The sequence below is a fragment of the Lolium perenne genome, chromosome 3, assembly GCF_019359855.2.
Source record: "Lolium perenne isolate Kyuss_39 chromosome 3, Kyuss_2.0, whole genome shotgun sequence".
NCBI classification, from domain to species: Eukaryota; Viridiplantae; Streptophyta; class Magnoliopsida; order Poales; family Poaceae; genus Lolium; species Lolium perenne.
The window spans coordinates 60,470,140-60,482,139 of record NC_067246.2 but is presented as its reverse complement, the minus strand read 5'-3'; the positions used below and the strand labels follow the sequence as shown (position 1 = coordinate 60,482,139).

At 42.5% G+C, this 12,000-nt stretch overlaps 1 protein-coding gene across 1 annotated transcript; it reads right to left on the bottom strand.

The window, feature by feature from the left end:
* Window positions 1-7,399: 7,399 nt before the first annotated feature.
* On the bottom strand, window positions 7,400-10,766 carry LOC127326093 (uncharacterized). Its single transcript, XM_051352951.1, has 5 exons — window positions 10,442-10,766; window positions 10,158-10,356; window positions 9,973-10,073; window positions 7,924-8,465; window positions 7,400-7,843 (listed from the first exon to the last, which is right to left on the bottom strand). Exons 1-5 carry the CDS (start codon window positions 10,706-10,708, stop codon window positions 7,549-7,551), a joined length of 1,404 nt encoding a protein of 467 aa, XP_051208911.1. The 5' UTR covers window positions 10,709-10,766; the 3' UTR covers window positions 7,400-7,548.
* Window positions 10,767-12,000: the final 1,234 nt, after the last annotated feature.

Genomic DNA, 12,000 nt, shown 5'->3' with positions numbered 1-12,000 from the left:
ATGAAATTCTTGGGTATTAGTACTATATTGGTTGGTATGAAGTGTCATACAAAACAACACAATACAAGAATACAATGGCCTAAGTGACTGACAAGGAATATGATAGGAATACACGTCTGGAACAAAATAAAGTGTTATTATGTTCATCGTTGGCATTCTATCTAGCCCTTAGATTTTATAATAAAGAACTTAATAATTGTTATTTTGCTCTGGTCAAATGAAAACAATGAGTTGTTCAAATTATGACATTACTCCATGTATGATGGATAAGTTATTATAAATCTTAATGGTGAAACACACATACATAACACTGACGCTAAAATGCCATAAGGCAAATGATTTGAATTCCACTTATTTGTGGAACCGCTATTTAGGTCATGTTAGAAAGGAACGCATGAAGGAACTCCATGTAAATGGATTTTTGGAGTCATTTGATTTTTGAATCATTTGGCGCTTGCAAATCTTTTCTAAAGAGAATGATTAAAATACCGTTCATAGGCAAAGAGTTGAACAGGCAACTAACTTAGTGGAAAAATACATGATGATGTATGTGGTTCACTAGACATAGTTGTGTGCGGGAGATTCTTATACTTCATGAAAACTTTCAACAATGAATTGAGTATATATGTGGATATATTCAATAAGGAAGAAGTTTGAAACATTTGAATGGATTCAAATAAATTTCAGCATGAAGTGGAAATCATCATAATAGAAAAGTCAAATATCTGTGATTGGATCATGGTGAAAATATTTGAATTACGAATTTTAGCGAACATCTAAGAGAGTCATGAAATTTTTCTACAAACTCACATTTCTTGGAGCATCATAATGATGATATAATATCCGAGAGATGTATCCAAACCTTGTTGGATTAATGATGAGATAAAATATTATGACGCCATTATATTTTTGTGGATTATGCTTTAGTGACTACCGCTTTTACACTGAATAGAGCATCATCATGATCCGTTGAAATGACACCATATAAGTTATGGTATGGGTATAAACCCTAATAGTCATTTCTTTAAATTTTGGTCTAAGAGTTTACAACCAAAATCGGATGAATGTCTTTGTTGGTTATCCCAGAGATTTAATTGGGAATTCTTCCCACGAGACAAAGACAAAAGTGTTTGTCAATGTTTCTTATTTTCGAGAAATTGTTTCTAGTGAAGTATTTGAGTGGGAGGACAATATAATTTGATAAGGTTTATGAACCTGAGCATAATGATCAGAGTAGCGCAGCATCGGAATTGGTTTCGGAAGCGGCCACGACAATCATGGCTCCCATGACTACAAAGTGTTTTAGCCATGGAGATCGAAGTACATATTGAACCTTGTAGGTATGGTTTACTTTGTGATCAAATAAATGATTTGTGGACAAAGGATTGATTTTGAAACAATGATAAACCAACTACAAACAAAGAAGTTTTGATGGGCCCTGACTCTGTTGAAATGGCTATATGCCATGAAATCCAAGATAGATAAATACTTTTTGAAAGTAAATGGATCTATAAAATTGATGGACTTAGATGAAATATCCTTGAAGAAGCTTGACTTGTCGAAAAGTTGTTTACGACAAAGTTCAAAGAGTTGACTACGACAAGATTAGATCTTCCGTAGCAATGCTTAAAGTCTATATGGATTATTCTAGTAATCACTACATATTTCCTTTATGAGATATGTTAGTAGGATGGCAAAATACATTACTTATCAGAAGTGTGTATTAAAGGTGTATACAAGATACAACCAAGAGTTTTGCTGGTTCGTGGAATACTAGATAGGTATACGAACTTCAATTGGATGAAGTAAGTATCACGGAGTTGGAATCTTCACCAGATGAAATAGTCAAAGAGTTTTTGATTTCATCAGAGACGATGAAGAGGCTTGCATTTGCAAGAAATTAAGTGGGAGCGCTAAGACACATTTATAATACTTTATGTAGGTGACATATAGTTGGTTATAAATGATGTAATTATATACTTGATTAAAAAGGTTTCATTGAGAATTAACTTCAATGAAAGGATATGGACTGAAACAAATTTAATGTCAAGATCTATGAAGATAGATTGAAACACATAAATAAGTTTAAGTCAAAGTACATAGGATGGATATTGAAGTAGTTCAATATAGAAATATTAAGAAAATGTTCTTGTCATGTGAAGGTTTAACAAGACTTGAGTGTATCTGACACTCGATGAGTAAAAACACATGAGTGATTTTAGATCACGAATAATATGTACAAAATCAGATATCTTGTGCTCTAAAATGTTATGAGCATATACCGGAATGATTCATGAGATGATCATTGAACGACAGTAAGAATATCCTTGAGTACTTTAGAAGAACTAAGGATATATATATATATATATTTGTATGAAGAAATGACAAACAAATCGCTGTAAGGTGTTACACCGATATTGGTTTTATCACATATAAAATATAATTTCAATCTCAAATTAGACTAAGTGTTGTTTAAAAGGTAGCACAATGAGCTAGAAGTTGTCTATGCTAGATTTAGAAGAGTTCTAAATATTGTGACGGAATCTACAAAAGAAGGCAGAGTATGTCATTGTTTTGACAATGATAAAGGATGTTAAGTGAAGAGGTTCTTTGAGAACTTGGTGTAGTTCCGACAGAGTCAGAACTTTGAAGCTATATTGTGTATGACAATATTAGTGACATATTTCAGACCGCGGAATTAAGGTTCCACCAGAAGACCAAACATATTTAATGCCGACTCATTTGAAAATGAGTGATGCGTTGAGACGCAAATGAATTACAAAATACATACGTTTCTGAGCATGTCAGATCCGTTGACTAAAGCTCTCCCTAGGGCAAAGCATGACCAACACCAGAAAGCCATGGGTGTTAGGTATATTACAATGTAATCTAGATTATTGACTCTAGTGCAAGTGGGAGACTGAAGGAGATATGCCCTAGAGGCAATAATAAAGTGGTTATTATTTATATCTTTATGTTTATGATAAATGTTTATATATCATGCTATAATTGTATTAACCGAAACATTAGTACATGTGTGATATGTAGACAAACAAAGAAGTCCCTAGTATGCCTCTTAACTAGCTTGTTGATTAATGGATGATTAGTTTCATAATCATGAACATTGGATGTTATTAATAACAAGGTTATGTCATTGTATGAATGATATAATGGACACACCCAATTAAGCGTAGCATAAGATCTCGTCATTAAGTTATTTGCTATAAGCTTTTCGATACATAGTTACCTAGTCCTTATGACCATGAGATCATGTAAATCACTTATACCGGAAAGGTACTTTGATTACACCAAACGCCACTGCGTAAATGGGTGGTTATAAAGGTGGGATTAAGTATCCGGAAAGTATGAGTTGAAGCATATGGATCAACAGTGGGATTTGTCCATCCCGATGACGGATAGATATACTCTGGGCCCTCTCGGTGGAATGTCGTCTAATGTCTTGCAAGCATATGAATAAGTTCATAAGAGACCACATACCACGGTACGAGTAAAGAGTACTTGTCAGGAGACGAGGTTGAACAAGGTATAGAGTGATACCGAAGATCAAACCTCGGACAAGTAAAATATCGCGAGACAAAGGGAATTGGTATTGTATGTGAATGGTTCATTCGATCACTAAAGTCATCGTTGAATATGTGGGAGCCATTATGGATCTTCAGATCCCGCTATTGGTTATTGGTCGGAGTGAGTACTCAACCATGTCCGCATAGTTCACGAACCGTAGGGTGACACACTTAAAGTTGGATGTTGAAATGGTAGTACTTGAATATGGAATGGAGTTCGAATATTTGTTCGGAGTCCCGGATGAGATCCCGGACATCACGAGGAGTTCCAGAATGGTCCGGAGAATAAGATTCATATATAGGATGTCATTTTATGTGAATTAAATTGACGCGGAAGGTTCTATGGAAGGTTCTAGAAGGTTCTATAAAAGTCCGGAAGAAACCACCAAGGAAGGTGGAGTCCACATGGGACTCCACCTCCATGGCCGGCCAACCCTAGTGGGGGAGGAGTCCCAAGTGGACTCCCCCTTAGGGGGCCGGCCACCCCCCCATATGGGAGGTGGAACTCCCACCTCTAGTGGGAGTCCTAGCTTGGCTAGGTTTCCCCTCCATATGGAAGGTTTTTGGTTCGGGTCTTATTCGAAGACTTGGAGACCAACTCTTGGGGTTCCACCTATATAATGAGGGCCAAGGGGAGGGGCCCGGCCACCCCAAGCACCACAAGGTGGCCGCACCACTAGATGGCCGGCGCCCCCCTCCCAAACCCTAGCCGCCCCTCTCTCCTCTATAGTTCCCGCACGCTTAGCGAAGCTCCGCCGGACTTCTCCACCACCACCGACACCACGCCGTCGTGCTGTCGGATTCAAGAGGAGCTACTACTTCCGCTGCCTGCTGGAACGGGGAGGTGGACGTCGTCTTCATCAACAACCGAACGTGTGACCGAGTACGGAGGTGCTGCCCGTTCGTGGCGCCGGATCCGATCGTGATCAAGATCTTCTACGCGCTTTTGCAAGCGGCAAGTGATCGTCTACCGCAGCAATAAGAGCCTACTCTTATAGGCTTTGGAATCTCTTCAAGGGTTAGTCTTGATCATCCCCTCGTTGCTCCCATCTTCTAGATTGCATCTTGGCTTGGATTGCGTGTTCGCGGTAGGAAATTTTTTGTTTTCTATGCAACGTTATCCTACAGCCTCGGCGTCCCAGGATCGGCGGCGAAGAATTTCGGCACCCCCGTCGAAGGGGGCGATGTTATACTCCAACGAGTCGGGACATTCCTCGTGGACGTACTTGGACGGAGTCGGGAAATTTGACGTCAAAATATTCGACATCAGGGCGAACGCAAATAAAAACACCACATATGTTGTAGGCGATGTTGTGGGAGCCATTGCGGTGGAGGCAGAAGATGCGCTTCTACAGAGCCCAATTAGGATGGACCCCGAGGAAGCACTCGCAAAGCGTGATGAAAATAGAGACATGGAGGATGGAATTGGGAGTCAGCTGATGAAGCTGCAGCCCATAAACAAGAAGCAAACCACGGAGAAAATCGTGGATGGGAGCAGAAAGGCCGCGGATAAGATGGTCTACAAAGCTAACCCGATATTCCATGGAAGGCGTCAGGTAGCTCTCCTCGCTGGGGAAGCGCAGAGCATCTTTCTTCGTCGTCAGCCCAAGCTTCTTCATCAGATTTATGTCTTGGTTGGAAATCTTGGATCTTTCCCACTCCGAGGCTCCCAGATCTTGCGCCGCCATCTTTGATTCGGGTGCGCTGTGCCTTGCGAGTCTTGCGCGTGGTGGCATCAACAATAGTGCTGGATGCAGAAGGGCAGTGCGTGAGCGCTGAAGCTGTGGTGGTTGCAGAGGGGTTTTTTTAGGAAAGAGAAAGAGCAGAGGCGCGGCGATGCGAAGGGGAGAACGGAGGAAGAAGAAAGCTTTTTATAGGAACCTTGCGAATCGACGCACCGTTGGATGGAGAAGTAATGGACTTGATGCTTTACACGTGGCTAAGGGGTAAAAGCGTATTTTTACTGTGAAGGAACTGGACATGCGCTACAGAGCGCGTGCCAGGAAAAGCGGAGGACGTGTGTCCCCCACTTGCGTGACGTGTCAAACTGCCGCAGATTTTGGGTCCACCGGTCAGTGACAGGACAGAACTCGTGTTTTTCCGATACAGGGGTCGTGGCTATCGTCAGCACTGATATTACTTTGACAAAGGAAAATCTCGATGGCGGTGATATGAAAATGGTGACAAAATAGAAGTGATGATAATTTCGAGAGTCTTTGATCAAATACCAGTTTTTGCTCAAATGCTCGGGGGCTACTTTGGAAAAAAGAAAACTTCGAGTTTGGCAAGAAAGAAAAGGCGAGAGCCTATGATCAAATACAAACATTTGTCCATAGGCTCGGGGGCTACTCCCATCGGGAGCGCTGGTCACGCACCCGATAAATATGAAAGATTTCGAAAGGTTGTCAATATAGCGACTAAGAAGATGATACAATGGTGAGCCTACAACCAAGCACAAGCACTTGGCTGTAGCCACGGGGGCTACTCCCATCGGGAACGCTGTTCGCGTGCCCGATGAAATTATAAAAGTCACAGTGAGCATATTTCGAGTTATACAAATAACTCTTCATATACTCCCATCGGGAGGACAAGATAAAAATATACAAGTCATCCGTTGACTCGAGTAAATGTGCTATTCCAACAGCCGAAAAGCACTCGACAATATATTCTCAGAGTGCCTAAGTCGCAAATTAGTCTCTGGATGCCGCAATACTTTGCGAAGATAAGACCCCAGGATCCGTCCTGTGCGGCGTGGCACCGCCTCTAACGGCGTTTAGCTATTTTTTTTCCGTATCAACAGATGCGAAGAAAAATCCTAACGGACGCGTTAGATATCCGATAAAACTATGACTGGAATTTGACATTTGGTAAGACCTTAAGCGGCGCATGTCGAATTACACCAGTATCCCGAGATCATGTCCAGGGACGTGATCTTGAAGTAGGTGTTGGAGGATTGCCACAAGAGTAGTTAACTAGTACCTGATCAGTTAGATGAACTAGCCCCAATTACCGTTATCCCTGTACAATATATGATTGGATGTTTAAAAATATATAATCAATTCGAAGAAGTTGTATCCACTCGAAGAAGTTATATTAAAATTATAAAGTTGCAGATTTTCCCTGATTCTCCGATTCAAACAAAATCTCGGGGGCTACTGATATAGGCATCCCCAATGGGCCTGCCAGAGAAGGTACCCGAGGTTTACTGAAGGCCCACGACCCGAAGATTGTAAAGTCCGGAAGCCCAAGTAGGAGAGTAAGGAAAGATAGAATTGTATTAGGAATATCGAATTGTAATTACTACGAGACGGACTCAGATTGTTTTCCGAACTCTGTAACTTGTTTATTACGAAACCCTCGGCTCCGCCTCCTATATAAGGGGGAGTCGAGGGACGAAGAGAGGATCGATTCATTGTCAACATAACCCTAGTTTTCTAGTCGTCGAGTACTTTTCGGCTGAAACCCTCGAGATCTACTTGCCCTTTACTTCCAACTAAACCCTAGTCTACAATCTGTAGGCATTAACAAGTTAATCCTTTGTCAATATATATCCAAATTTTGACAAATCCCAGACAAGTTTCGTGAGATGGAGGAAGTATATGTTACTGAATATTGTGCATTCATTTATTTTAATCTATTATAAGTCAAGTAGTTGAGTAGTGTTGCGCTGGCTAACAGCCTGAATGTTGCTGAATTAACAATATCAATAAATATGGTTCCTGCACCGATTGATGCAAATGTGGGCTATTATTTGTTACCCTCTTTATAGGAAAACATAATACATTTTTAGCAAATCATGTCTGTCGTATCTGAAATTGCGGAGCAAAAAAGGAAGGGTTTCACTTCATCACTGCCGATGATATCCTCACATATCAGTCGTACAATCCAATTACATGAATCACAAGCTAAAAAAAGTTGTTTTTTCTGTTGCGTGCATGTGGAGTACGATAACGAAATGTTAACCCTAGGGTGAGTTTTGATTTGGAAGCGTAGGTGGTGGAGTGGTCCTAAACACATGCTTCCTGCAGTTCTGGAAGATGCTGTCGTAGATGAGGTCGAACTGCACTCCTCCTCTGTGCCGGTTGATCACAAACGTCATGTGATCCGCCTCCACGATCTTGTAATACCAGATGCCCGGTTGAAGTGGGTGGCAATCCGAATCATACTCGACGAAGAGGCTCGGATGCTCTACCGGAATCCGAGGGTGCGTCATCGAGAATGTGTTCAGCGCACCGTCGTTGTCCTCCCAATCTTCATCCCTACCATCAGACCTCCAAATTAAGTGAGACTTGAGTAATAACAAGGTTCAACTATGAACACTGCCTACTGAACTCCCGACCTGTAGCCTTCGCAGGGGGGCTCCGCGTCGGTGGGGTGGCGCCACCGGCACATCTGCAAGACGCGTATGAACAGCAGCGGGTGGATACGCAGCACGCCGGAGGGCACGGTGACACCGCGCACTCTCGCCGTGTGCCTGCTGGCGTAGCTGAAGTAGAAGGTGCTGGGGAACGTGCGCACGCCTGCGTTCATCCTCGCGGCGCCCTGGACGGTGAGGTCTGACATGATCCAGTCTCCCGTCGCGAACGGCCCCCTGGTGCCGGCGAGGAGGCTGGGCAGGACCGACAGGCCGACCACGCGCCACGACATGTCGAAGTGGTCGAAGCCAAAGTCGTAGTAGCGCTTGAGCCAGGGCGAGTCGAGCCAGTGGTAGAGGGTGATGCCTACCCGACAGACGTGTGCCAGGCAGATGGGCCTCAGAGACCTGCTATCTTCAGGACGTATTCCGTCGAGGTAGGATCGCGTGGTGCCGTTGAGTGCGCCGGATAGGGAGGTGACGCTCAGCACCCAGTTCTCGGAGCTGTCTTCGTACCCCTCGAACGCCTGCACAGATGATGCAACTTGTACTTGTCAGCTAACTCCATTTTTTGTTTGCCAATAGCTCTCTCCATATGATTTCCGTCGGCATAGACATGACGGGCATTTCTGAGCCGGGTCACGCGCATGCATGTTTTTTTGTGTGGGTGAAACATCGAGATTTTATTCCTCAATAACAAGATTAAAGTCAGCCAACAACAGCTCGAAAATACAGTCTGGTATATGACAGTATGACACACCCAACAAGTATGTGCTTCCTCCAGTTCTACCTACGTTGGCTAGACATTAATTTGGCAACCCCGTTTTGGTCACGCTCGATCTTCACAAGGACATTATCTCGGAGCTTTAACAGATATTTGATTTCATCAATAAGGTGATCATAAACAGATCTATTCTTCCCGGTACATTTCATTGCAGTGATTGCTTCAGCACAACTATTTCGCTATTCGATTAGCCCGGGAAATAAGGTCTACCAAACTTGTGCCACTTTAGGACCCACTTATGAAATTTAACTAAGAACTTGAAAAAACAAGGCTAAGTTTCGAAACATAAAATAATTCTATATTTCAAAAAGACTCGCTCGCCTCCTTTTAAAAAAAAAGACATATAAATTTAGTCAAAATTAAACATCTTCAAAGTTTGATTAAATTTATGAACAAAAATATCCACAAATTTATCATTTTGCTAGTCTTTTATCGTGAAATTTAGTATTTCACACTAACTTTGTACACACCAGTAATATTGTCACTCACTGTATCTAGGATTAATATTTTTTTCAGAATTATTGGAAACTTTGAAATGTCGTTTTTGATTTTTGAAAATGCCGCTCCAAGACGCCGCTTTCTTGGATCGACCATTACAACCCAATTGTGATTTCATTTGTTTGGGGGGGGGGGGGGGGGGGAGGGGTAGGAGCCTAGGACTCTATTAGAGCAAGTACAATAAGTCATAATAAGTTAGCTATAAGAAGTACAATAATATATTCGCATCTGGTTGGAGGAGAGAAAAGAACATGAAAAATTTGCAGGCTCTCATGCAAGAACCAGCTCTACCACGTTATCCAACACACTTTGTGAGAGGGAAATGTGGGACATATGTCAAAAATGTAGTGTGCTGTCCAATATCAATTTTCTAGTTAGACACATGTCCAATATAAATAAGCATCGCTGTTTAAACAAAATTCGATTTAGTTTTCTAAGAACCTTTAACATTTTCGGCCGAAAAGAGTATATGGGAGTCGCCCGCTACGTTCAAGCTTTCCTAGAATGCCCGTGTGCTGTCCATGCATCACTCACACGTCCTTATCTCCTCTAACAAACCAGTCTTCTCCAGCAATCCTAACGAACCCTCATCACGTGCATCTCATGTAAACGTGTAGGGTTCTAAATGTGTGATTTCTCTCCAATCTTTCTCCTAACAGAAACATGTCGTCTATCTCCTCTCCTAATCGGTTAATTAATTGTGTAACCAAATTAAGTTTTTACAGTGCATGGCTGATGGCTCTGTGCACTACCTTGTCATGGAGCATCTGCTGCAGGAGCCGGATGACCTGCGCGCCGGCCGAGTGGCCCACGAAGTGGGCCGGGTGCTCCTCGTCCCACATTGGGTAGTGCCCTGAAATTCAGATTCACAGACAACGATATATCGAACTGAACTTTCATCACAACCAAACGGATGAACTAGTCGACAGATTCTCACCGCGATGGTAGGCTCTGCCGAAGCGGGAGTGCCCGTAGTTCCTGCTGTGTTCCTCCCCGTAGTCCACCCGGCCTCCTTTCAGATAGTAGAAGAGCTCCCGAGCCCTGTCGTGCACGCTCGTCAGCGAACCCAGGTCCGGCACGAGCACCCGGTCGTCCTTCTTCTCCGCGCCGGCGAAGTACGACAGCCCGCCCAGCCGCTGAGACGAGCGTGCACACCGATACGATTCGATTAGCAAGATGATGGCAGGATGATCTTGACAGGCCAGGTAAAGCATTACGTACACCTTTGCCGAAGCCGAAGACGCCGTGGACCAGAACGATCGGGGGCACCTCGCCATCGAGCACGGCGTCCTCGTCGTCGCCGGCGTCGTTCGATCCGGTGGCATCGCTATTGCGACCCTCCACCAGAGCTCGGGAGAGGAGGTCGCGGCCCACGGCGGCGGCGAAGATGTAGAATCCGTAGGACAAGTGGACGGCTGCGCTGACGAGAAGCTCAGCCAGGTCCAGGGCGCCTAGCAGCAACGACCTCACGAACTTCTTCATTGTCATCGACCCAGTTCTCTGCTCTGCTTAGCCTCGCTTCGCTGTGCCTGCTGGGCTTTTCTGCTTTGCATGTTTTTTGGAGGGAACATATCAGATCAGTTAGTGCTCAGGGGTTACGGTCGACACCACGCCACTCTCGTGCTGTCCCGTGCTGTCCTAGGCTTGCTTCCTTGCCGTGCGGATTTAAGATGAATGTTTGGATGACGTGTGAGGCCATCCTCTCCACACGGTTTTCCCATCATATAATCATCATCCATATCACATGGAATAATCTATGGAACGAGTTTCCTAGTCTAGGCATTCTGACTCAAATTAAAATTAGGAAGAACCTTCGTTGATATTCATAGATCTATGGTTTGGTACTTTTTTTTTTGTTTTCAAATAAGTACAAGATTGCGTCATGCAAGAAGAAAGAGTTTGAAAACCTCGAAGATTTTTTTTTCATTTTTCATCGTTGAAGACATCTCATGTATCTCTACCATGTACTATATGTTACTATAAATATATGTGGTATTGATTTAAAAAACTACGACCCCATACTAAAAAGTATGACATAAATTAGATCAAAAGTGAATTCTTAATTACCAAGTACAATCAAATATGTAGAAACAAATTGATAGGACATCTACACACTATGAAAATATATTTTATGATGAATCTATTGATATTGCTATGATATTGAAATCGTTCATATTTCCATAAAATTTTCCGAACATAACATACACCATCTTCTATAACCAAACTAAACCAGGAATATGTATATGTAGTAGTGGTTCCATGTTTGTTCTATTTAATTAATCATACACCACCTTAATTGATTAATTGAAAAACTGCATATCTGTGAGGGATACAAGGAAGCAGCATATATGGTATTGTTTTTCATATTTGTAGAGTTATGAAAACATGCTTATTGTTGTTATTTTAATCACTATACACAGACACATAAATATTTGGGTACTTTGACGTGACCACGGCCATTCAACCTTAACAGATTTTTTTAGCTTCCTTGTCTAGATAAATGAAAACTTGTGGAATGGCCGAAAACTCTCTTTGAAGCTCGGGGTCCATATAGCTCATTTTTTATGAAACGGAATTTACAAGTTTCAAACAAATCTGAAAAAATTGAATCTTCAGAGGGATGTACATTCTACAATAGTGTAAAATCTCAATGCTAAACACCCTATACTTTGGGCTACACAAAATGACAAGTTCTAACAATTGTAAAGAGTTCTAAATTGGGCACTGTTTAGCAATTAAGATATGCACTTTTGTCATTTTTGTGTAGCCAAAGTATAAGG

What these genes read in the sequence shown, in the direction of transcription:
- LOC127326093 (XM_051352951.1), bottom strand. Translation starts at nt 10,708, where the DNA reads ATGACAATGAAGAAGTTCGTGAGGTCGTTGCTGCTAGGCGCCCTGGAC. An exon ending in AGCAGATGCTCCATGACAAG is followed by an intron (nt 8,466 to 9,972) that starts GTAGTGCACAGA and finishes TCATCTGTGCAG; the next exon opens with GCGTTCGAGGGGTACGAAGA. An exon ending in CCCCCCTGCGAAGGCTACAG is followed by an intron (nt 7,844 to 7,923) that starts GTCGGGAGTTCA and finishes GTCTGATGGTAG; the next exon opens with GGATGAAGATTGGGAGGACA.